The 26701-nt window shown below is 42.0% G+C and overlaps 1 protein-coding gene across 19 annotated transcripts in view; it reads right to left on the reverse strand.

The window, feature by feature from the left end:
• STARD9 (StAR related lipid transfer domain containing 9) overlaps positions 1-26701 on the reverse strand; it is a 113982-nt gene that overhangs the window by 52135 nt on the left and 35146 nt on the right. For 8 of the 19 annotated variants that reach the window (XR_010323104.1, XM_064292084.1, XM_064292076.1 and 5 more), the window contains 4 exons: positions 7204-7320; positions 6818-6850; positions 6670-6731; positions 4835-4947 (listed from right to left, as the gene is read on the reverse strand). Coding sequence is in view for 18 of the 19 variants with exons in the window: in XM_064292084.1 (XP_064148154.1) it covers positions 4835-4947; positions 6670-6731; positions 6818-6850; positions 7204-7320 (325 nt within the window). In the remaining variant the exon portion in view is untranslated. Of the gene's footprint in view, positions 1-4834; positions 4948-6669; positions 6732-6817; positions 6851-7203; positions 7321-7608; positions 7676-17585; positions 17773-18663; positions 18756-21641; positions 21723-25160; positions 25257-26701 lie in introns of those variants that run through there. The other 11 variants (XM_064292078.1, XM_064292082.1, XM_064292080.1 and 8 more) reach the window with 11 other exon arrangements.

A 26701-nucleotide genomic window follows, 5' to 3' on the forward strand; every position in this document is an offset into this window, starting at 1 on the left:
TTGACTATTAGTAATGCACCAAAATTAATTTTCCGATTTTGATAGCTACCTGTAATTATATAGGAGGATATCCTTGTTTGTAGGAAAAAACACACTAAAATATTCACAAGAAATGGGCCAGAAACTTTTATAACAACAGAATAATTTTATATCTGTTAAATCCAGAAATGAAAAATTTGGGCTTCTAATTAATATTATCTTTTTATTTCCCAAGTAATTCGCCTTTATTTCATTTTATAAAAGATATTGGTATGCCACGGATTGAAAATTTTTTTAACAACTGGTCCTTCACCACAGATAGTTTGAGAAGTACATGATAAAGAATATCTATTAAACTTTTTTGGGTATCGCAAACATCATACTTACTGGTAAAATATTAAAAGCTTTTCCTTGGAAGCAAGAAAGATACTGTTACCATTTTTTAAAAATACTGTCTAGAAGTCCCAGTCAGTGCAGAAAAGCAAGGGAAAAAAGAGTTTAAGGATTAAAAAGAAAAAAAAATTAACTCCTGTTATTGTTAATAAACTGTTATTAGAAAATACAAAATAATTTTTTTCAGAATCCCAATTACCTACCTCGAGCAACTCCTGCTTTGTACCTGTCTCTCTGTATTAAAATAAAGGTCAAAGCAAAAATATGATATTGTCTTTGTCTCACTTAGATATCACTTTACCACAGCCAGTGGTTTCTTATGTGTGCTTAGGGCAGGGCCCTTTACATTTCAAGTTTCGACTTAATCCCTCATCTAATTAATAAGCAAATTTCTTGTAGAGAGTAATAGGATACCCCTTTCCTTTCCTTGGATTTAGGCAGCTATCAAGTTTCATCCCACAATTCTGAACTGGAACTGCAAGTTCTTTAAGGGCTGAACTGGGCCTTATATTTTCATATACCTCATGGCACTGAAGTAGTATAGGCATCTAGTAAGTGCTCAATAAATTCCTGTAGGATTGATTTGAAACTAGAAACCACTTTCTACTTTGGAGTCAAATTCACAGAAAGCATGAGACTGAAGACAGACAGACAGATACAGATGAAAGAATAAACAAAAAAATCTTTAAATAAAAAAACTGCTATAATGCCATCAGAGAGTAGCAATGGGAACAACACAGTTCAGTGTGACTATTTAGGGTCCTAGCTTCCAAGGTTGGTTCTATACTAGTTGAACTCATGGCTCTATTCAATAAGAAATGGGAGGAATGTCACCTATTATCTGCAATGGTTTGAGAAAGTCCAGATTGGCTTCAGGAAACCTACAACTCTGGACCTAAGAGACACTGCTGACTCAGAATTTACTTCCTACCAAACACCTCTTGCTCCCTTTCTTTGCTCACCCCCACGCCCCACCCCTACCCCAAAGGTTCACTCCATAAAGGTCTCCACAATAAAGAACGCTAAATTGCATCTTGAGCCCTGGATTTTAATCCTGAGCCTGCCACTAACCTTGGGTGCGTGACCCAAGCCATATAACCTTGGGTGAGTACATATCTTCTCTGGGTTTCAGATACTATTCCAATCAAAGAATCTATGGTCCTAAGTCTCCTCCAGACTCAACGTCAAGGTCCTGTCCCATTCTTCTCAATCTGGTCCTAGGCAAGGTTCCAAGGTCCAAGCCTGCTCTATCTAGCTGTGTGACTTTGGGTAAGTCCCTTAACTTCTTCTAGATTTCATTTAATAATGAGGACATTTGGACTATGTCTGAGGTCTCCTCTAGTTATTCCCACATAAACCAAAAAAGATAAAGATGAGAAGTTGTGATGCTGCTACATCAACTCATGGTCTGCCTTGAAAGTACTGCTTGGACCCACACAGAAATCTATGTCCACAGAGTTTTGCAGAGGAAACCCAAACTGGCTTCCAGCAAAGTATATGGTACTTTTGTTGTTGTTTCCAAACTTCCATTTATGATGGGGCACTTGGAAAAAGACACAGGTAGAAAAATCAGTGACTGAGCACACCCACGAGTCTTCATCCATTGGCCATGTCCCTACCAAAGAAGAGATCTTTCATGTTCCTTTCCTTGTCAGGATTAAATTAGCACACTGCTGTGGGAACAGTGGCATAAAAATGTACATACTATTCCTTATGAGGGGCCTGGAAATGTAAAAACCTCTTCCACAAAAGAACTCAACTGTTACCACTCAAAGCAAGACCTAGCCTAATGGAATAGGACAGATAGTACCAAACACTCTGAAATATCAGAGCTTGATGAGGAAGCAGTTCAGACCATGGCCTATATTTGACCACTCCCCATCTCTACCACCCTCTCTATCACCACCAGTAGGAAAGAAAAGGCCCCTGGAAAGAAGACTGGCTGACCTGGAAATCAGGGAGGCCCTGCTGGATCTGGCACCTGCAGATCCAAACTTACCCCATGCCACTATCCTCCTTATTCACAAAGCTTAAGCCACTTGGCCTCCTTGAAAATACCCAGCTCTTCCCTCAGGGCTCTGGCTCATGCTGCTCCCTCTACACAACACTCTTCCTCTCACTGCACCATTCATCACACGAGTGGCTCCCGCACTTCCTTCAGATCTCAGCTTCAATTACGCCTCCTCTGAGAAGCCTTTCCTGACCATCCCATGCCGATGGGTCTCCTACACCTCCCGATGTTCTTTTCCATCACTGTTGTTAGGTGCCATCGAGTTGGTTCCGACTCATAGCAACCCTATGTACAACAGAACAAAACGCTTCCCAGTCCTGAGCCACCCTCACAATCCTTGCAGCCACTGTGCCAATCCCTCTCGTTGAGGGTCTTCCTCTTTTTCACTGCCCCTCTATTTTACCAAGCACGATGTCCTTCCCCAGGGACTGGTCCCTCCTGATACTATGGCTAAAGTACGTGAGACCAAGTCTCACCATCCTCACTTCTAAGGGGCATTATGGCTGTAATTCTTCCAAGACAGATCTGTTCATTCTTCTGGCAGTCCATGGTATATTCAATATTCTTTGCCAACACCACAATTTAAAGGCATCAATTCTTCTTCAGTCTTCCTTTATTCATTGTCCAGCTTTTGCATGCATATGAGGCAAACTGAAAATACCATAGCTTGGGTCAGGTGGCCCTTAGTCCTCAAAGTGACATCTTTGCTTTTGAACACTTTAAAAGGGTCTTTTGTAGCAGATTTGCCCAATGCAATGCATCATTTGATTTCTTGACTGCTGCTTCTGTAGGTGTTGACCATGGATCCAAGTAAAATGAAACCCTTGACGATTTCAATATTTTCTCTGCTTATCATGATGTTGCTTATTAGTCCAGTTTTGAAGATTTTTGTTTTCTTTATGTTGAGGTGCAATTGATACTGAAAGCTGTAGTCTTCGATTTTCATCAGTAAGTGCTTCAAGTCCTCTTCACTTTCAGCAAGCAAGGCTATGTCATCTGCATTAACAGAGATTGTTAATGAGCCTTTCTCCAATCCTGATGCCATGTTCTTCATACAGTCCAGCTTCTCAGATTATTTGCTCAGGATACAGATTGAAGAAGTATGGTGAAAGGATACAACCCTGGTGCACACCTTTCCTGAATTTAAACCACGCAGTATCCCCTTGGGTTTTTTAGCATCCCCTTGTTCTGTTCAAACAACAGCCTCTTGGTCTATGTACAGGTTCCACATGAGCACAATTCAGTATTCTGGAATTCCCATTCTTCGCAATGTTATCCATAATTTGTTGTGATCCACAGAGTCCAAGCCTTAGCCTAGTCAATAAAACACAAGTAAACATCTTTCTGGTATTCTCTGCTTTCACCCAAATCCATCTGGCCTCAGCAATGATATCCCTGGTTCCATGTCCTCTTCTGAATCTGGCTTGAATCTCTGGCAGTTCCCTGTCGACGTGCTGCTGCAACTCCTTTTGGATGATGTTCGGCAAAACTTTACTTGTGTGTGTGGTATTAATGACATTGCTCGATAACTTCCTCAATCTGTTGGATCCCCTTTCTTTGGAATAGACACAAATATGAATTTTCATCACCATACCTACTTATTTATTTTTTATCATTAGCCCTATCACAACTCGGGAAACCCTGCTGGCGTAGTGGTTAAGAGTTCAGCTGCTAACCAAAAGGTCAGCTGTTTGAATCCAGCAGGCGCTCTTTTTCTACTCTGTCTTATAGGGTCGCTATAAATCGGAATTGACTCGACAGCAACCGGTTTGGTTTGGTTTTATCACAACTTTTTACTAAGTGTTTGCTTGTTTCCTGAGTTACCTTACCAGATTGTAAGCTTGCTTATGAAGGCAGGACTATGACTATTCTATTTATTGGAATCTACGCAGTGTCTAAGGAGCTCTGGTGGCACTATGGTTAAGTGCTCAGCTGCTAAACAAAAGGTCAGTGGTTCAAACCCACAAATTGCTCTGTGAAAGAAGACCTAGAAAACTGCTCCTACAAAGACTGCAGCCTATGAAACCCTATGGGGTAGTTCTACCCTGTCCTATAGGGTCACTATGAGTCAGAACCGACTTGACAGCACCCAACAACAATATCCAGTGTTCTAGTACAGTACCTGGCATATAATAAGTAGTCATTACACATTTGTTGAATGAATTAGTGAACATTAACAGAGCTTCCGAAATCCCCGGGTGGCGCACATGATTAAGCATTCAACTACTAACCAAAAGGCTGGCAGTTTGAATCCACCTAGAGGTACCTGAGAAGGCAGGCCTAGCAATCAACTGCTGAAAAATCAGCCACTGAAAACCCCACAGAGTATAGTTCTATTTTGACACACATAGGGTCACCGTGAGTCTGAATTGACAAGATGGCAACTGGTTGGTTAGGAGAGGTTCCCAGGCTTCGGTCTGGTCTCAGACCTCAAAGGACACGATGGCTCACCTTGTACATAGGGCCCCATCTCTGGGTGCTCCCTGACCCGCAGAGTATAGGGCTTCTTCTGATCAGATTGCTTCAAAAGATCCCGTACCCTTTCGTTATAGATTTCCAGGAAACTAGAGACAAGTAAAAAAGACAACACAATTAGATTTTGAAAAATGGCTAAGTCTTGTGGGAAAACCACTAAACCAAGAATCAGGAGTTTCTTGTTCAGTATCTGGTAATTTAAGACCTTGCTTAAGCGAGGGCCCACCTTGAGTATCCTTCTACAGGTGTACAACAGTGTTTTAGGCACTGCTATCATCACTTTATAGTTTTAGGCTTACAGTATCAGGGTTGATTCAAGTTTAGCTTTCAAGAGGTTTTTAGGGTATGCTGCCACAGGTTAAGCGTTTGGCTGCTACCTAAAAGGCTGGCAGTTTGAATCCACCAGCCACACTGCGAGAGAAAGATGTGGCAGTCTGCTTCTTGAAAATCCTGTGGGGCAGTTCTACTCTGTCCTATGGGGTCGGTATGAGTTGGAACTGACTCAACGGCATTGGCTTTAACAGAGCCACCAGGTTGTGCCTTGATCAGGCTGCTGCAGCAGAGTTTAAAGAGCTCATTTCTTGAAGTGATTTTCAAATGTTTTCTTTGAGCACTACTGTTCCATGAAAGCATCACAGGGCCACTGCTAGCAATAAGGAAAGCTAAGTAAGAACGGTCTGCTTTAAGTAGGACAATTCTCATTCTCTCAATTTTATACACTGGGATTCTGTATCAGATATGCTCCAACCTACTGGCATTGCATTCCTTTAAAAAAATTTTTAAAAGCTACAATTCTTTACTCAAATCAGTAAGATTCTAGTAAACAAGAAAGCAGACTTCTCACAGAACGGTTTTCCTCACTGGAACATGGATGCTGGCCTGTGGCTATACCCATACTCTGGTCACATATTTTTTCTCCATAACTCTCATAGCAGGACACAGAAACCCCAGCTGTCTGCTGGAGAGTAGTGGGTCCCAGATTTCATGCATGTGTAAACACACATACACACACACAAATAGAGTTTTCAAATTTCTATTCTGAAAACCAGGAGTGATGAAAATGTTCTGGAATTAGACAGTGGTGATGGTTGTACAGCCTTATGAATATACTAAAAACTACTGAATAGCACATTTTTAAAGGGCAAATTTTATGGTATGTGAATTATATCTTGGATTATAAAAAAAGGACAGGTGAACACCAAAAAAGTAGTAGGGCCAGCATGGTCTTGAATAAAGAGCAGCTGGTAACCTGACATCAGTATTTTTACTACAGGCTGGTTAAAACTTTACCTTGGAATAGCCAACACTAGTCTGAGATAACAACTGCCCTGGAGAACAACCTAGTAAGAGGATAGATGGGTTATTCCAAAAATATTATACAAAAAGTGAAGGTAAATGAAACCAAACAGCCAGAGTAACCTGGTCCACAGAAGGAGAGACCTTCTTATTAAACTTAAAGAGAGAGAATTAGGTTTTGTACAACCAAAGGAGGGAACCCTGGTTGTACGGTGGTTAAGAACTATGGCTGCTAACCAAAGGTGGTTAGTTTGAATTCACCAGGTATCCCTTGGAAACTCTATGGGGAAGTTCTACTCTGTCCTGTAGGATCACTATGAGTCAGAACTGACTTGACGGCAACAGGTACAACCCAAGGACCTAACTATGTTTCTCATCTCCCTGTACTGCACAGTATTTCTTCTGTGGCTTTTCTCCATCCCTCTGGGTAACTCTGGAAGCCGAAAAAAGACAGCTGAGTATGCTAGAATTTGGAGTAGAAACATTTCAGGCCCCAGAGCTTGACAGTTTCCTACCTTACTTTTATCCTACAGGAGGAAGGCAGTGAGGGATGGTCTTCCTCCCTGCTGAAGAGACCCTGCACAAATCAGAGGGTTGGGTTTCACTGAAGGGAGTGTATAAAGGAGACCTACTTTGAGAAGATCCTGTCAAGAGAGTCTATACCTCACATATCCGTGGCGTCAGCCCCATGGAGGCCTGGAGAAGAGAAGAAAGAAAGCAATGCTGTTCACTCACGGTGATGGTCTTCCCCACCAACACCCAGGAACCATCCTTAGCATGGAGGACGACACAGGGGCTAATTGTGCTAGCCTCTTCACTGTAGGGAGTTTCACTGGAGACATGTAGAAAACTTTCAATTAAAGTGCTTAGAAACCCATTCTTAATACAGAAGAGGTTCCATGAATCTTGCTAAAGCTGACAGACTCACTTTCTATCTCTCAGTGAGAAAGACAGAACCCCGGTCAGGCAATACAAGAGGTCAGGCAATACAAGACTCGGGCTTGCTGTGGCATTAGGAAGATCTCAGATTACAATACAAAATCACTCACTGGGGTCCCCAGCATGGTGTATGTCTTCCCAGAGCCTGTCTGTCCGTAGGCAAAAAGGCATATGTTATAGCCTTTGGCAGCTCCAGACAGCACTTCAGTCCCCAAATCCTGGAATACCTGTAACAACAAAAGAAGAAAGCGTGTCGCTGTGGCCCTTCTTTCCATAGGAGATTCAGAATTATATTTTAATCTTAAAAATTATTAAGTATTCTAAACATAGATGAGTATAAATTTTCATTTCACCAGAATCACTCTCAGCTTCAGAAAAAGATAGTTAAAGAATATTCATTTACTCAGTCATTCATTCAAGTATTTTTCAAAGTGCCTACTATGTACTGAGGCCCATAGGTGGCGCAAAGGGTTTGTGCTCAACTGCTAACCTAAAGATTGGTGGTTCAAACTCACCCAGCCGTACTTCGGAAGTAAAGGCCTGGTGATCTGCTTCCAAGACAACCCTATGCAGCAATTTACTCTGTAACACACAGGGTTGCCATGAGTTGGAATCGAATTCACAGCAACTAACAACGCTATATGCTAGGCACAACGCTAGACACTGAACGTACAAAAACAACACGGTCCCTATCTGAAGGCAAAGAGAGCCTAGGAGAAGGGCAAAGACATACAAGCAAACTAGTTAAGTGCTGTAAATACTGGGGTGGCACAAAGGAAGGGGTGGCTGGTTGCCTGAAAGTGAAGGAAAGGATAAAGTAGGTGTTTACCAGGCAGATGAGAACAAGACTACTCTTTGTTTTTTTTTTCTTTTTATTGTACTTTAGATGCAGGTTTACAGAACAAACTAGTTTCTCATTAAGCAGTTAGTATACATATTGTTTTATAACATTGGTTAACAATCCCATGACATGTGAACACTCTCCCTTCTCGACCTTGGGTTCCCTATTACCAGCTTTCCCGTTCCCTCCTGCCTTCTCGTCCTTGCCCCTGGGCTGGTGCACCCCTTTAGTCTTGTTTTGTTTTATGGGCCTGTTTAACCTTTGGCTGAAGGGTGAACCTCACGAGTGACTTCATTACGGAGCTGAAAGGGTGTCCGGGGGCAATACTCTCAGGGTTTCTCCGGGACAGGACTACCCTTACTGAAGATACACAGAGACTTTAATCCCTATCATTTAAAAAAAAAAAAAATTTTTTTTTTTCCTAATATACACACGATTTCAACTCAGCTCAGCACATTCAGCCACCTATACATAAGCCCAAAACATACAGCTTCCTAGTAAAGCACCTTGCTCCAAGTAAGAGCTCAAAAATATTTGCTCATTTGATTTGATTTTAAACTCTTACGGATTTGATAATGTAATAAGCTAGATGAAGTCAATAGTATAAAAAGCAACAAGCCTTGGGTCATGTAAAAACAAGAGCTCCAAAGGCACAGTGCCCTCGTGTAGGCTCTGCACCCACTGCCTGAGAAAGGGCTAAAACCGCTGTCAAAGAAGGTATTTTTAAAACAGGAATTTTTATCACAAAAGCCTGGGATTGTTCAGCCTGCTGGGTGGGTTTATCAAAGTCTGCAGACCCACCCCTAGAGGTATAAACTGGCCAAATAGTGTCAACGTTATGGTAAATGCCCATACTGCAAGGAAGGAAAGAAGGAAGGGAGGGGGAAAAAAGAGGGAGGAAAAAAAAAAAAGAAAGAAGGCAAGCTGGCCAGCCATGAACATTAATTCTTCTTCCTTCCTGCAGCAAGAAAATGTTTAATAAGATTAATCAAGTAAAGCTACAGTGACATACTTCCCGGTAACGTATCATACAATAATTCAGGGTCTCAAGACACCACACTAAGAACCAGTTAAGCCTGGAAATTAGGTAAGGGTACTTCCTGTAGGCCCGTCTTTTATATGTTCCCTCCTCAGATTAACCCTAACAGCTGGCTGGTCATTCACCTTTATGATAATCAGTTTTATTGATTCAGAAACAGCCAGAGGTTCTCCTGTGAAAACTCCTGTACTTTGTGTAATGCCTGATAGTTCTATTGGACTCTGTTGGGCAGATCCTGCTCTCAGGAAAAAACAGCCAGGCTTTTGGGGGAAGGCACAGCTTCTCATTTCAGCCAGTCCTCAAAAGAGGGCCACGTGGATGTCTGTACTAGGTATACCCACATATACCCTTTGTATCGTTGTTGCCCAGCATCCAAACACTCTTCCTGATTGGGGAGGTCTCTAATTGTGCCAGTCTCAGTGGCAAGCAGGGTCCAACTGTCCTACAGAAGTCAAACAGGCCAGATACTCCTCTCCACCTCCTGGCAGCTACAGCACTAAGACATGACAAAGACCAGGCCAACTCAATGCTCCCATCTGAGACTTTGCATTTTGAAAAAATGACACGAAGACAAAGAAGAGTTGATGAATTCTCTATGGTGGCATCAAGAGTCCAATAACATTGCATGCTGAACGTACAGTTGTAAAAGTGCCAAGTGTGGCGCTCAAGTCAGCAGACTATTCTATAATTTAGCTTTGAGTTCTCTGCTACCCAGGATCCCACGGTCCCTGTCCATCTTCAAACCTTCCCTTCAGTTCTCTGAAATTGCCAGATATGATTCCAAATTGGAACGTGGTTCTTATACTTCATAGCTGGGTGAGCTTGGGCATGTTGCTTAGTTCCTATAAGCCTCAGTTTTTATGCCACAGATCTGCTGTGAAGAGGAAGTGAGATAATACACGTAACTGAGGACAACAAGGACGAAGGTACGAGTTGCTGACTCAGGACAACACTACCTGTTCTGTACCTTAGCAGCTGCAGCTACGCTTCCTGACCAGTGAACTATTTACATTTTGTTGGTTTTTCAAAGCTTCCAATATTCAGGCATAGGGTCCAAAGAACCTGGGGGCAGTGACAGACTTTGGCCTTGCACCACTGCCAGTCCTTCCCCAATCTCCTTCCCAGCTCTGCCCTTCTCCCTCTCCACACTTTAGCCTCTTTATTAGCAAAGCCACGAATTGGACAGGGTTCTCCTTATCTCCTGAAATCTTCCCAGGCTTAATTCCTAGAGATTTAAAGAAGGAGAGATACACTTCTTCTCTTCATCAAACCACTGAGTTGGCTGCCATTCCTGTTCTAGTTGGAAAATCTTCCACAAGACTCAACTTTCCTTTCTTGTGCCCAGCAGGAGGTGGGAGCAGAGGTGCAGAGAGAGCAAGACCACATTCCATTTTGATGTTATTTTTTCCCACTGCTCACACACAGCTGAACAGAGTGAGTCCAGTGGGTTGTAAAGGACAACAACAAAATGTTACTCTATCCTGTCTTTATCCAAAGTCAAACAATTGCCTGGAGGTTTTATGTAAACATCATTTGAAGATCCCAGTAAAAGATGTTGACAGTCAAAACCATCAGGCTATAAACCTAGGGTTGGTGGGAACTTGAGATGTAACCACTACTATTCTTCAAGAAATGTGAGGCTTTACTCGTGATAAGTTCCTAGAAAAAGCTCAGCCCTAAATAGAGCGCAACACGGTCAAAAGACACCATGCTCTACTCCCTCCATGACAATACAATGAAGTAGATGGACACAACTCAATATGAACACCAAGAGCAGTTTAAAGGCTAAAGTAAGTCGCTAAAAGGCAATCTGAAGCTAGAGGGTTGAGTTCAGCAGAGACGAGCCATCTGAGTTAGAGCCAGAATTGTTGTTTTTCCTGGAGTAGAAGCAGGTGGAAGTGTTAAGTGGACAGATTAATTACATGTGACATAGCGCTTCCAGTCTTTTAAATACGTGTTAGCTAGACAGGCAACAGCCCACTACGTGTCACTGAATGGGGATTCCCAAACCCTGCAACCAAGAACAAAAGCCCGAACAACACCCAATATTCTAAGGACAACTGAATCAAAGAATCAGGATTTTTAATAAAAAGTAGGTTGGTTCAACAAGATAAATCTTTAAGGCATGGACTGCCCCAATTATTGGCGAGAGATCGTCAACATTATCAGACATACCACCTTTCTTTCTTCTACATCTCTGGGGATTTTATCATGACTGCTTAAGATATATAAACAATGGTTGGCCTGTATTTTCCTGAGGGAATTTCTCACTGAGAGGGTTTTCATTTGTTTCTTTGTTTTTGGTAGTTTATAGTTCTTTTATTATACATTATGTTCCCTACACCCTATATAAGCTTCTAGCAAAACAATCCTCACCCTGTCTGGAGCAAGAGAGAATGACAAAAACCAGGCACATGGGAAAGATTAGCCCAAGGGACTAAAGGACCACAATTACCACAGCTTCCACCAGACCGAGTCCAGCATAACTAGATGGTGCCCAGCTACCACCACCAACTACCCTGACAGGGATCATAATAGTAGATCGCAGACAGAGCTGGAGAAAAATGTAGTACAAAATTTAAATTCACAAAAAAAGACCAGACTTACTGGTCTGACAGAGACTGGAGAAACCCTGAGAGTATGGCCAGCCCCCAGACACCCTTTTAACTCAGTACGGAAGTCACTCCTGAGGTTCGCTCTTCAACCAAAGATTAGGTGGGCCAATGAAACAAACAACACCACATGTAGCTCAACCATGTATATGAGGCTAAATGAGCACACCAGCCCAGGCGCAAGGACAAGAAGGCAGGAGGGGACAGGAAAGCTGGATGAATGGAAATGGGGAACCCAAGGTAGAGAAGTGGAGAGTGTTGACATGTCGTGGGGGTGGCAACCAATGATACAAAACGTGTATTAATCATTTAATGAGAAACTACTTTGTTCTGTAAACCTTAAAAAAAAGAAAATCCAAACCAGTTTAGGATGAGAAAAGGTTAAAAAGTATTGATTTCAAATGCAATTATCAGAAATTATAAAATGAGTATGAACTAAGAGAGGCATTTCAAGAAAGCCAAAAGAACTTAACAGTAAAAAACAATAATCTAAAAATTAACTCTTAGCAGGAACCTTCTACGTGGACAACAATTTAGACGACTACTGGAAACTATTCAAACATATGGTTTCACTGATGTTGTTAGTTACTTAAGAAAACTCAAGTAACCCAGAGTTGTACTTCCTGATACTGTCATCACACAGAGACAGTGAGCAGGGAAGGTAAGGCTGATAACTGTCTCTGGATCCATTCACACATCTTTGCTCCAAACTTGAGGGTAGTAGGATAGGAAGGAAGGGTTCAGGTCCCCTTATTTGAAGAGACAGTATTCTTGTAAAATATATAATTTAATGGGACCTGAAGGTGGGGTAAGGGCTCAGAATGATATATTGTTCTCTAAACAGCTACACTTTCTAGGTTTAAAAACTGATTCCTCCGTCAAGTGACCCTGCCTCAGGTTCCTCATCTGTGACATGGAGATGGAAACAATTCCTATAATTCATAGGATGAATCATTTTAACATATGTAGAATAAGATCTGGCACAAAGTAAACACTAAATAAATATGAGAGTTTTTTGTTATTTTTTGTGTCTTTGTTATTACACTTTATTTTTTCCATTTTTCTGTGTAAGGATTGCTTAAGAGTCACCTTCCTGGTAGTCTCATATATTTTAAAGGAAACCATGTATTTATTTTGGAAAATAGATACCTAAATACAGACCCCATAGCTAATATGTCCTGTTGTTGTTGTTGGGTACCGTCAAGTGGATTTCGACTCACAGAAACCCTACGGGACCCAGCAGAACCACCCCCACAGGGCTTTCTGGGCTGTAATCTTTACAGAAGCAGACCACCAGGTCTCCCACGAGCTGCTGGGGGGCGGGCGGGGGCTCAAACTGCCAACCTCTCACTTAGCCAAGCGCTTAACCACTGCTCCACCAGGCCTCCTTTAGTATGTCCTAATGTCACATACATACCTTTTGAACAACTTCTACCTCTGTATACTACTATGAATTTATTTCCCAAAAAACCTTCATAAACCATTAAACTAAAGTTAAAAAAATAATTAAAACTCTTCCTATCTTGAAGGTTTTGTTGGAGCCTGGGCTTACACTTTTCCCTTTATAAACATGGCAGTCATGTCACTGAGAGGTCACCTATTCAACAATGTACATAAGCTCTTGGCCCTTTACACCTTCCCACAGAAAGGCTTCATGCATTTTATTATAAACTGCAATTGCTATTATAAACTGAGATTTTTTTCACAGAAATTCTTCACCAGCTTTTGCTAATCTATCTAAAGAAATATTTGTGAGAAAAATAGCTTGAAATTTCTGTAGCGTGTTCTGTTTACATGGATTTTAAATATCTTAACAATAGTCGGTAACTCCATTGTTAAAGTAACAAGACTGTACTAGAAAATTTTTCTCCCTTTAGCAAAACTGCTACTTAATGCAGTAGCAGATAACATCTTCACCGACAAGGGTCAGTATTTGAGTATTCATTTGAGGCTCAGTAATTGAGTGAGAATTGTTTTTATAATGTTTCATTACATAAACAATATGTTCAAAGTAGAAAAAAAAAGAAAATGCAGATAATCAAAAAGAATCCCAACCTCTGGAGATCTCCACTGTTAACACTTTGATGCATAACTTCCTCTTTCAGGCTTTTGTCTGTCCCTATTTTTTGTTTTTATTTTTTTTTTAGATAGTGTCTAACACATCCCCTCCAGTTCTTAAATTCTGAGGTAGATACAGTCATTAAGAACACTTGAATATAAAGAGGATAATAAACTAAACCTAGTTGTTTTTATTTTTTTACCCTGTTATAGTTATAGTTATAATATTCATAAATACAATATTTCTCTATTTTATGCTTAGATAGCCTAATACTGTTCAACTTTAATTAAACAGTTCAATTTAATTTCCCAAGTGGGAAAACATGTTATAACCCCATCCCATCATGTATCCCAGCCTATCTCGACATTATCAGGAAAGCCCAGGCTCTACTGTCCTCTTGGCAGTGGCTTACCCAAAATGCAAACATGGTATCTAGGACAGAAAAGAAAGCTTCATCTGTGCCAGCTTTGTAAACCCAACCCCACAAAGTATCAGGAAATTCTGTCCGCTCTTCAAAAGTCAAGTAAATTCTAGGCTAGTTTCTCAATCCCACTCATCTTTGGGCCTCTGTTGTTGCTGTGTGCCACTGAGTCTATTCTGACTCAGAGTGACCCTATAAATGTTTATAGAAATTTCCATTGCCATTGTAAGCCTGGCTGGGGGTTAACCGGCATAAGCTGGACCCTGGACCAAGAATGGACCTGGTATTCTCCCTGGTCTTTTCTAGTTTTCGCCAGAGAAAACAGGCAGATAAACAGTCAATACTTGACTCTGACAGACAAAACTAGATTCCCTATTTGCCTTCTCCATTTTATACTGTGAACTACAGAGAAATTTATTTCCCATATTAAGCTGTCCCTGCAATATATACCATGGAAAAAAAAAACAAACTGGTGTTTAAAAGGTTCCCAAGAAATGAGGAGAGAGAAACTACAACAGAAATTCTGAAATGCAGGTAAACATGAACAAAGCCAACAGAAACCTACACCATCCCCACTGGAGAGAGACAAAAGTCACTATTCTGAAAGTAACTGTCTTCAGACATGCAGGTTCCAGAACTGGATTTCTCTACCTCGGTCAGCAAATATTTATTAAGTTCCTAGCTGAGGACTCAGCACTACACGGGGCACCATGAGAGAGCTAAAATAAGTTTAAGGCATTGTCTAGAGCCGCAAGGAGCTTACCATATAGTCAGAGAGACAGACCATGGAGTCAGTAAACAGTTCCATATCAGTACATAGTGGAACATGAATGAAGAGTACACGTAAATTCTACATTGGAGAAGGGAAAATGATGTGACCTGGAGTAGTTAGGGAAGTCATAGCAGAGCTGGCACTCGATCTGTGTTGGAAACTCTGAGAGGTCTCTGCCTTCAACCCCACATAATGTCCCCAGATAAAGGTCCTCTCTGTCAAGTGTCAGAGCTGTATCAGCACAAAATCTAAAATGTATTCTGTCAGTTCAATCTTTTGGCAAGTCAGAGTGCTGAGTGAAACAAGAGAACAAGTAGTTATACACGGAGCTCTTGCTCTCAACCACTGTGACAGTCTGCCACTCACAAAGTAATGTTCACAGGGTTATCAGGAAAGCCAGGTCCTAGCTGATGAACACGAAGCCATTACCCTACCATTTAAAATCTTTCTTCCGTGTTTCCTTGCTTCCTGTTGTTTCACTTCACACTGGAAGGAATTCTATCAAGTCTCCCTTTCAGCATTTCTGAATAGCAGTTCCACTAATATTTTATAATGGTCTTTGGCCAAATGTAACAAAATCTGATCCTGCTACCATTTGTTAATCATTTTTAAATTCTAAGTGCTTTACATTTATTTCATAAATTTGTCCTCCCAACACCTCTGAGGCAGGTATCATTATTACACCATTTTATAGGTGAGATAACTTTGGCACAGAGAGATAAAGGGACTTGCCCAGGGTCAAAGCCAGTAAGTTGTGAAGCTGGAAAACCAATCACACTTTTAACTAGTATGCTTGACCACCCCTCACCTAGGAAGGGAATGCGGTGCCAAAGGGGAAAGTCTAGGAAGTCTCTGGTATCAAACCCTAAAATACACCTTCTCTGCTGAATCCAACTCTTTCATATTACCTTTATCAGGAGATAAAAAGAGAAATTCCTCTGTCCCTAGGCCAGCCCCTTTGTTTAAGACTTTCCCTTACGAAAAGTAAAAAAGAAAAGAGCAGCAGGGGCTAATAGGGGAAGATAACACATACAGACATATGCATGCACACAGAAGCATAAACTCACACTCCCAGACGGCAGGAACCAGGAAAACTGAGCTTTGAGGTTACCCAAGAAATGTTTCTTTGTTTATACAGGATTCTGTTATTTCCAACGGTGCTGTTTTTGCTAAAGAATGTTCCCAACTGTCCAAGAGGCATGTGAGAGCTGGTAGCTCCCATATGCAGCTGTCCTACTCTGGACGTAAGCAAGGAATTCACTGAACAGACATATCGTCCCCTCCTCCTTGAAAAAATGTGGATTCATTAGACTGGACCCTGTGGGAAAAAAATGAAAGCTGGCTTTACTGGAATAGGTTCAGAAGACTAATCTCCTACCATTCCCACAGACCCTTCTAAAAGACAGCCACAAGTGATTCCTTGATCATAATTTGCTGTTTTTTTTGTGTGTGTGTCATTTGACCTTGCTTTCCAGGCCCCAAATGACTAAACCCGAAGCAAAGGTGGCACATTTAGCATGGGCGCAGGAGAAACCATCGCCCATGAGGTTACCCAAATGCTAGTAAGGGTATGTCGAAGCAGGTAAAGGTTAATGATCTAATCAACTCTCTTGGGGTGCTCTGAACAGGAGATGGAGAATGACCATTGGCCTCAGAGTTACTGATGAATTCTGAGTAGTAATGAATACTGTTCCAGGTCCATGTTGCCTGGCTGGGTGATTGTCAACAGTTTCCAGTTTCTTATTTTCCCACACAGCCTTAAATTCATGACCCACCGTCTAAGATAACCTGATTGCTTCTCTTCCGTGAAGCCAAAAAAGTCCTATCATAATGGCAAGTCAATGCCAATGGCAACAAGCACAGAGCAGAAACACTGAACAGCAGCTGCATGGGAAGTGGACTTGTTAGCAGTTTGCCAGCAGCTGGCCTGAACAAGAACAGTGAGTGTGGCAGTATGGGAGATGCTGATTATCAGGGCGGAGGGCATCTTTGCCCAGTCACAGGCAGATTCCAACATGGGTGAGTGGCTTCACCATCTAAAGAACAGTATGTCTATAAAGTACAGATACTCAAGATCTAGAAGAAAAACGTCATTCCATCAGGCCAAACTTCCAAGAACTAGGGGGTCTGCAACAATTGAGGCGAACCATCTGGGAACTTTTCTATCCCTGATAATTAAGGGGAGTCCCGGGTGGTGCAAATGGTTAAGCACCGGGCTACTGTCCGAGAAGTTGGTAGTTCAAACCCACTCAGAGGTGCCTCGAAAGAAAACCCTGGCAATCTGCTTCCAAAAGGTCACAGCCTTTAAAACTTACGGAGCAGTTCTAGTCTGACACACACACGGTCACCATGAGCAGGAATCGATTCAAAGGCAACTAACAATAATGACAATAATTAAGGCAGTATCCTAAAGGGCAGAAGTTAGCAACCTTTTTCTGTTACAGGCTAGACAGTGGCATGCTGAGAGACACTCTTGAACTGAAATGAAAGATCTACCCACAAGCAGCTCACCACTCAACACTCTAGGGCACTGGAAAAAGCCCCAGCAGACAGCTTTAAAATACATTTTAACAGACCACAAGGGGGGTACCCGCAGTGCTGATAATGCTTGATTTCTTGATCTAGATGCTGGTTGCATGGGTATGCTCCACTTACAAAAATTCACTGAATGGTACACTTAGGTGCATTTTTCTGTATGTATGTTTCATTTCAATAAAACATTTAAAAAATGTAGTTCAGTTTTCTTACAAGCAAGGAATGATGACATGTGGATGATACAGAATCTTTTGACCACACAGGCTCTTCTACTGCAGCAGCTTGTTCATGACACACGGATCCAGCCAGCTGAGGGGTTGTGAACAGAGGCCCCATCCACAGAGAGGGCTTGGGTCATGTTCGCTGAGGGTTCCGGAAGTTTTCCTCAATGCTGGACTTACTTAGAAAGAATGACATTACAGTGAAGGAGAAAGAAAAGCATTTCCTCTCTAGGGTTTAGCTTCCTCTTTCTTCCACCCCCTGCTTTCTTCCAAAATGTCCTCTGTTCACCCTCACTGTCCTCAGCGGCAAACCATGCAAAAGAGCAGTGGGCCCAGGAGTTGGATCCAGGGGTGCCCTGGGCTGACTGTCACAAGCAAACCCTACAAGCCCTTAAGTATTTAAAGAGGAAAGAGAGCCACACATCTAAGGCTGAAGCAGGGGGTTGGGCACCCATGTACAACACACAGCACACACTCTGTTATCAATGATCGAATAAATGAATATTTAATCTATGGAATGAATCCAAAACACTCACAATAAATGCCTGTTGAATAAAATTTCACCTAGGGCTGTTCTCTAGGTCTCCCCTAAGTCCTGCCTGCATTAATATCCACGTTTCATCTTCAGCCAAGGTGAACAGCACCAAGGCAAGTATCCTCCACGGAGCACTACTTTCATATTTTAAATGTGATCATACAGGCGCATCAACCCGTTTTGTAATGGGCTGGCCAGGCAGCACTCTGAGAGATAGTGAAGTGGGACAAAGCTGCTTCGGGTTGTATGAGCTGCTAATGCTTCTGTGCAAGAAGAAAACAAGCCTAGGGTACGGAGTTTCTGTTTTTAACTCTGGTTCCTTCCTTGTGGAAAAAGTTTTCCGGCAATCGTACTGCTAGGAGCAGATTTCCTGTTTTTTAAATTGTTTAGTCTAATGCGTCTCTCGAGGCCAGTCTTAACGCTGGAGAAGCAAATGCTCTGAGCCCCGGGAGCAGTTGTGATTTCATATTTGGGTTCAGCCGGCCCAGCTGAAGCCCACATCAGTCTTAGCAATCCAAGGTCTAGTGAAAGATACCTGCTTTGTGCTGATTTGAGCAGCATCCGCCTCCTGTGTCCCACTGGCAGGGTGCCTTCCTCCTTTGAACTTCCTCCAACCTCAAAGACTAGCTTGCAGAAGAGAAGAGCTTTGTATTACTGTCACAAGATCTCCAACCACACTGGTCTTGTGGCCCTTCCTCTGTCCAAGCCCCTCATATCAAATCACTTCCACTAAGTAAACAAAGCCTGGCTCCAAGCTCAGCCAGGAGCCCTGGTACAAAGGTGCTTCCTACGGTTGTCTCAGCTACTTAAAAAAGTGCACGCAAAAGACAAAAACCACGATGATGGAAGACAGAACCTAGTGGTGAGCACTCAGCTCAACAACTACCTGCTGGTGACAACTAAGACATGAACAGACACAAACCTACAGCCACTCAGTAACTCGGGACTAATATTCAAGGAAGCGTAGTTAATAAGCCTCTAAGAATGCTGATGGAGCTGACAAATGCCTAAGAGATTCATCCTCTCTGCTGTATAAATGCTTCTATGCAGAAGATACTAAGCAGATGAGGTTCGTTTTTGCTGAGGAATAAATACTTAGAAATTAAAGCAGGTAAAAAACAATACAGCATTTAATTCAATTAAAAAAAAACACATATTAAGATTCTTCTGGATTCAGCTTTGGAGTCCTGGGCTCATCATTCCCCCCATATGAAACCCCACCACCCGTCTGTCTTTGTCGTACTGTGGTGGTTTGTGTGTTGCTGTGATGCTGGAAGCTATGCCACAGGTATTTCAAATACCAGCAGGGTCACCTATGGTAGACAGGTTTCAGTAGCACGTCCAGATTACAAAAGACTAGGAAGAAAACCCTAGACATCTACCTCCAAAAATTAGCCAATGAAAACCTTATGGATCACCAGAGAATACCGTCTGATATAGTGCTGGAAGATGGTGCACGACTGGACGTTTCATTCTGTCACATATAAGGCTGCCATGAGTTGGACCTGATTCAACGGCAAATAACAACAATGTGAAACCAGACTCGAGCGTATTTCACAGATGGGAAAGGGCCTACATAGGAAAAGAGCTACCAGGAAATGCTGAGCTTTGCTGGGAAGGAAAGTAGCACCATGGCTGTCAGGGTTAATGCAGGGACCTTAGACTCCTGCATGGGTCCCTTTGGTTATATGTCTTCATTTTTAAAGCATACTTCAAAACCTGGTCTCTGGGTCAGAATGGATCAAATGAAGCAACCATTTGCCATGAAGTATGAACTATTTCTTGCATCTCAGAGAGTGGCTTGGGTCAATCAGGGCTATTCAGGCAATTCAGAACAAAGTACCCTGACTGCACCCGTGAACAAGGACGTGCTTCAGATAAAAAATTAAAAATAGGTGACGACAATGGAATACTATGCATCGATAAAGAACAGTGACGAATCTGTGAAACATTTCATCACGTGGAGGAACCTGGAAGGCATTATGCTGAGTGAAATTAGTCAGAGGCAAAAGGACAAATATTGTATAAGACCACTATTATAAGACCTTGAGAAATAGTAAAAACTGAGAAGAACACATACTTTTGTGGTTACGAGGGGGGGAGGGAAGGAGGGAGGGAGAGGGGTTTTTATTGGTTAATTAGTAGATAAGAACTGCTTTAGGTGAAGGGAAAGACAACACTCAATACATGGAAGGTCAGCCCAATTGGACTGGACCAAAAGCAAAGAAGTTTCCGGGATAAAATGAATGCTTCAAAGGTCAGCGGAGCAAGGGCGGGGGTCTGGGGACCATGGTTTAAGGGGACTTCTAAGTCAATTGGCAAAATAATTCTATTATGAAAACATTCTGCATCCCACTTTGAAATGTGGCGTCTGGGGTCTTAAATGCTAACAAGCGGCCATCTAAGAGGCATGAATTGGTCTCAACCCATCTGGAGCAAAGGAAAATGAAGAACACCAAGGTCACACGACAACTAAGAGCCCAAGAGACAGAAAGGGCCACATGAACCAGAGACCTACATCATCCTGAGACCAGAAGAACTAGTTGGTGCCCGGCCACAACTGATGACTGCCCTGACAGGGAGCACAACAGAGAACCCCCGAGGGAGCAGGAGATCAGTGGGATGCAGACCCCAAATTCTCATAAAAAGACCATACTTAATGGTCTGACTGAGACTAGAGAAATCCTGGCGGCCAGGGTCCCCAGACCTTCTGTTGGCACAGGACAGGAACCATCCCCAAAGACAAGTCATCAGACATGAAAGGGACTGGACAGTGGGTGGGAGAGAGATGCTGATGAAGAGTGAGCTAATTATATCAGGTGGACACTTGAGATTGTGTTGGCATCTCCTGTCTGGAGGGGGGATGGGAGGATAGAGAGAGTGGGAAGCTGGCAAAATTGTCACGAAAGGAGAGACTGGAAGGGCTGACTCATTAGGGGGAGAGCAAGTGGGAGTACAGAGTAAGATGTATGTAAACTTATATGTGACAGACTGACTTGATTTGTAAACGTTCACTTGAAGCTCAATAAAAGTTAAAAAAAAAAAATTATAGCCTTGGAAACCCTATGGAGCCGTTCCACTCTGTTCTATAGGGTCACTATGAGTTGGAATCGATGCAACAGCAGTTGGTTTGGTTTTTAGTTGATGAGCCTACATGGGCTCATTTTACTACCCCCTCTGCTTTTATGCAGGCTTGAAATTTTTTATAATAAAAATTCAAAAAAAAAAAATATAGGTGATGAGTCTCCAGATCTCAGAGAGCCATCAACAGGGAGGCTAGAGAACACATGTTCCTTATTCATGACTCCAGGGTCCTTTCCTATAGTAAATGCAAGGTTTACAGGCCAATATTTTCTGATCGGCTAATTCATACCACACAGCAAATGTCCCAGGCAAGCACACAGCAGACAGCAGGATAAAGGTGAGCTCACACAGCAGGCAGCAGAGGGTAGTGGAAAGACCTAGGGCTTTGGAGGCAGGAGAGCTGGGTTTAAATCTGAGCCTACCACTTACTAGCATGCCTGTGGACAAGTTACTTCACTCCAGTTTTCCTGTCTGTAAAGTAGAGGTAGTAATTCCCACTTTTCAAGGTTGCTGTAAGGAGTAGAAGAGATACTGTAAGTCAAGCACTCAGCTCAGTACCTTGAATTTAGTAGGCTCTCAGAAACTGTTATTTTCTTTCTCCCTTCCCATTTAAAGGGAGCTAGCCATGAGAACATTTTCTAAAATTAAGTGCAACTTTCCCAAACCCAGAAATTGAATCTCTAAACTCCATGGAATGTTTCCAGATGCTATGAAAGGAGGAAGTTGCTTCTGTTTTCTTAAAATCTCTGATGTGGGAGAATAGGAAAACCAGTATCAGACAGAAGCCTCACCACAACAGTACCACAAACAAGATGAGGTTAGTTTAATAGGGGAAAATAATAAAGAAGGAAAAGTAATTAAGGGTTTCCATTCCTGTCAGTTCTCATCTTGGCAGAACCACTATCTCTACTGACTGCATGGCAGCTATATTAACTCTTCCCCCTTCATCAGCTCAGCACATACCCCCAGAAAGTATCTGCTGCCTAACTATGGGGACAAGAGTTGAGCAGTGAAATCACTGACAAAGGAATAGGCTCCCATTTTTACGAAGAAGAGGAAGAAAAATGAGTTTGAGTACTGTCTTAGTCATCTAGTGCTGCTATAACAGAAACACCTCAAGTGGATGACTTTAACAAAGACAAATTTATTCTCTCGTAGTCTAGTAAGCTAGAAGTCCGAATTCAGGGTGCCAACTCCAGGGGAAGGCTTTCTCTCTCTGTTGGCTCTAGGGGAACGTTCTTGACATCAGTCTTCCCCTGATCTCAGCGCTTCTCAGTGCAGGGACCCCAGGTCCAAAGGATGTGCTGCTCCTGGCACTTCTTTCTTGGTGGTGATGAGGTCCCCATCTCTCTGCTTGCTTTTCTCTTTTACATCTCAAAAGAGACTGACTTAATACAGAACCTAATCATGTACACTGAGTCCTGCCTCATTAACATAACTGCGTCTAATCCTGCCTCATTAACATCACAGAGGTAGGATTTACAGCACACTAGAAAATCACATCAGATGACAAAAGGGTGGACAATTACACAATACTGGGAATCATGACCTAGCCAAGCTGACATACATTTTTGGGGACACAATTCAATCCATAACAAGCACACTTCTGTTAACCTCTTCCACCCCTGAGCATCAGCTGTAAGGGGCTAACTGTATACCAGAAGACGATCTCACCAGCCTGAGTCCATCCGCGTCTGCCCCAGCATCTAGTTCCCAAGGGGCTCTGCCTTTTACAGCTTCTAAATACAAACTGGGGAATGCCTGGGCACATCTTGTCACCCTATGATTTCAGGCTTTATTGTGTTCAGTTTGTGGGGGAAGTGAGTCTATAAATAGTCCAAGTTCCTCTGCCCTACACTTGAAAAATGAGAAAATATCAACTTTGCCTTTCCTGGAGAGAGAAAAGAGGTTTTCATTGACGTTTAACCATCTGTGCTGGTTGATGTTATGGGTCAACTTGGCTAGGCCATGAATCTCAGTGGTTTGACAGACATTATAAATCATCATTCTCCATTTTGTGGTCTGATGTGAGCAGCCAATCAGTTGGAAGGGGTGTTTCTTTGGGGGTGTGGCCTGCAGTCAATATATATGGATGTTCTGGCAAAACCTGCACGCTTTCTCTCGCTCCTGCATGTGTCTCGTCATCCTCTGACCTCTGGTTCTTGGAACAGGAGCCAGCAGCCTGCTCCCTGACCTGCAGATTTTGAGTTTGTCAGCCCCTGAAACCACTTGAGTCAGGAGAAGCTGCCAGCCTGCTGCCTGACCCATGGATTTGGGACTTGCCAGCCTCCACAACTGCGTGAACCATTTCCTTGAAACAAATCTCTCTCTAGATATATATTTATATATATACGTCATTGGTTTTGCTCCTCTAGTAAACCCAGCCTAAGACACTATCTGAACCCAGCTCCCTCCATAATGAAAAAATGCATTAAGTTAATATGCTAAGTAGTTAGCCTCAACCAAATGATTCACACTTCTGCTTCATTACAGGACTAAACAGTATTTAGAATGAAACCCAGAAAGAAGCTCTGAAGTGGGATTGTGAATGATTCATATGATGCTTTCACAAGTCTATGATCTTTTTGGGAACTCACCAACCAAGCTGTGTGATTAAATATATGTACGTGAAGCACCACCTTCAAGTTTTAAGAAGAAATGTCCCTCCTGCTTTTGTAAGAGAAGCTACAGATTTAAATCCTGTTAAATCTTCGACAGAGCAATCATGTCGTGAACTACATCTTCTGACAACCACCACCAATAATAAAGGCCTTCTTCTCCAAGTTTTTCAAACACTTGGTTAGAGTATTTATTGCAGTACTTACTGTACTGTGGAGTAATGAGGAGCCCTGGTGATGCAGTGGTTAAATTGCTTCGCCACTAACCAAAAGGTTGGTGGTTGGAACCCCACCAGCAGCTCCACAGGAGAATGATGTCGCAGTCTGCTTCCGTGAAGATTTCAGCCTTGGAAACCCTATGGGGCAGTTCTACTCTGTCCTGTAGGGTCACTATAAGTCAGAATTGACTCGACAGCAGTGGTTTGGTTTGGTGGATTAATGATCTCTTTATGTATCTGTCACCCCCAAGAGACTATGAGTTTGGTTTGGTGGATTAATGATCTCTTTATGTATCTGTCACCCCCAAAAAACTATGAGTTTTAAGGGCAGCTACAATGTCCAATTATTATTGGTTATTTCCAGCGTCTACCACAATTTTTGGCATATCCTTCAATAAATGTATGCAAAATGAATATCAAATTTGATGCTGATTTAAGGTTAGAGAAAATGAGAAGGGAACAACCAAGTAAAAGTAGACAGAAGGATATAAAAAGATGATTCCTCTTCATCTGAATACCTGCCCAGAATTCCAAAAAGGCTATTTTTTGCTGGAAGCTGAGCTTATGAAAATGTATGTAAACCACCAAATAATTAGAGACACTATACTGTAACAGGAAACCCTGAAGGCATAGTGGTTAAGTGCTATGGCTGCTAACCAAAAGGTCAGCAGTTCAAATCCACCAGATGCTCCTTGGGAACTCTATGGGGCAGTTCTACTCTGTACTATAGGGTCACTATAAGTCAGAATCGACTCGATGGCAGTGGGTTTGGTTGGTTTTTTGGTTTATACTGTAATGACCACCCTGACTTTAGATGCTAGAAAAGAAAATATGAGGCCAAACTCCTGTTTTGAAAAGTATAGTTCAGAAAAAGCAGTAAGCAAAAGCAAAGAACACAGGTTCTATAGCCAAGGCCTAGAACTGGAAATGCTCTAAAATGTTTCATAGCAAATTATCAATTTCTGAATTGACCATACTTTAGAAGCCATAGTTTACTATCATTGTTTCTGACAAAGGCTCTGACTGCTTTGGATTAGGTGAAAAATCCTAAATTAAAGTTTGCTTAAAGATACATTGACCAAAATTGAGAACCCAGATGTAAATCCATCTACCTGTGGTCACCTGATCTTCAACAAGGGCCCAAAGTCCATCAAATTGGGAAAAGACAGTCTTTTTAACAAATGGCGCTGGCAAAACTGGATGCCCATCTGCAAAAAAAAAAAAATGAAACAGGACCCATACCTCACACCATATACAAAAACTAACTCAAAATGGATCAAAGACCTAAATACAAAGCCAAAAACTATGAAGTTCATAGTAGAAAAATAGGATCAATGCTAAAGGCCCTAATAAATGGCATTAACAGGATACAAATCACAACCAATAACATACAAGCTCCAGAGGAAAAGCTAGATAACTGGGATCTTCTAAAAATTAAACACTTATGCTCATCAAAAGACTTCACCAAAAGAGTAAAAAGAGAACCTACAGACTGGGAAAAAAAATTTGGCTATTACAAATCAGACAAAGGTCTAATCACTAAAGTCTACAAGAAAATCCAAACCCTCTACAACAAAAAGACAAATTATCCAATTAAAAAATGGGCAAAAGAAATGAACAGACACTTCACCAAAGAAGACATTCAAGCAGCCAACAGACACATGAGGAAATGCTCACAATCTCTAGCCATCAAAGAAATGCAAATCAAAACCACAATGAGATACCATCTCATCCCAGCATTACTGGCACGAATCAATAAAACAGAAAATAACAAATGTTGGAGAGGCTGCGGGGAGATCAGAACTCTTATGCGCTGCTGGTGGGAATGCAAAATGATATAACCATTTTGGAAAATGATATGGCACTTCCTTAGAAAGCTAGAGATATAAATACCATACGATCCAGCAATCCCACTCCTAGGAATATATCCTAGAGAAATAAGCATCGTCACACAAATAGATATATGTACACCCATGTTCACCGCAGCATTGTTCACAGTAGCAAAAAGTTGGAAACAACCTAGATGCCCATCAACAGATGAATGGATAAACAAACTGTGGTACATACACAAAATGGAGTATTACCAAACTCTAAAGAATGACGATGAATCTGTGAAGCATCACATAACATGGATGCATCTGGAGAACATTATGTTGAGTGAAGTAAGTCAATCACAAAAGGACAAATATTGTATGAGACCACTACTGTAAAAGCTCATGAAAAGGTTTACATACAAAAAGAAACAATCTTTGACGGTTATGGGGGGGTGGGGGATGGAAAAATACTTAATAGACAATAGATAAGCAGTAACTTTTGGTAAAGGGTAAGACAATACACAATCCTGGGGAAGCCAGCACAGCCTGTACAAGGCAGGGTCATGGTAGCTCCACAGACACATCTAAACTCCCTGAGCGACCAAATTGCTGGGCTGAGGGCCGTGCGGACCATGGTCTCAGGGAACATCTAGCTCAACTGGCATAACATAGTTTATAAAGGAAATGTTCCACATTTTACTTTGGTGAGAAGCATCTGGGGTATTAAAAGCCTGTGAGCGGCCATCTAGGATACTCCACTGGTCTCACCCTTTTGGGAGCAAGGAAGAATGAAAAAACGAAAGACACAAGGGAAATATTAGTCCAAAGGAGTAATAGGC

Source organism: Loxodonta africana, chromosome 10, assembly GCF_030014295.1.
Source record: "Loxodonta africana isolate mLoxAfr1 chromosome 10, mLoxAfr1.hap2, whole genome shotgun sequence".
Classification (NCBI taxonomy): Eukaryota; Metazoa; Chordata; class Mammalia; order Proboscidea; family Elephantidae; genus Loxodonta; species Loxodonta africana.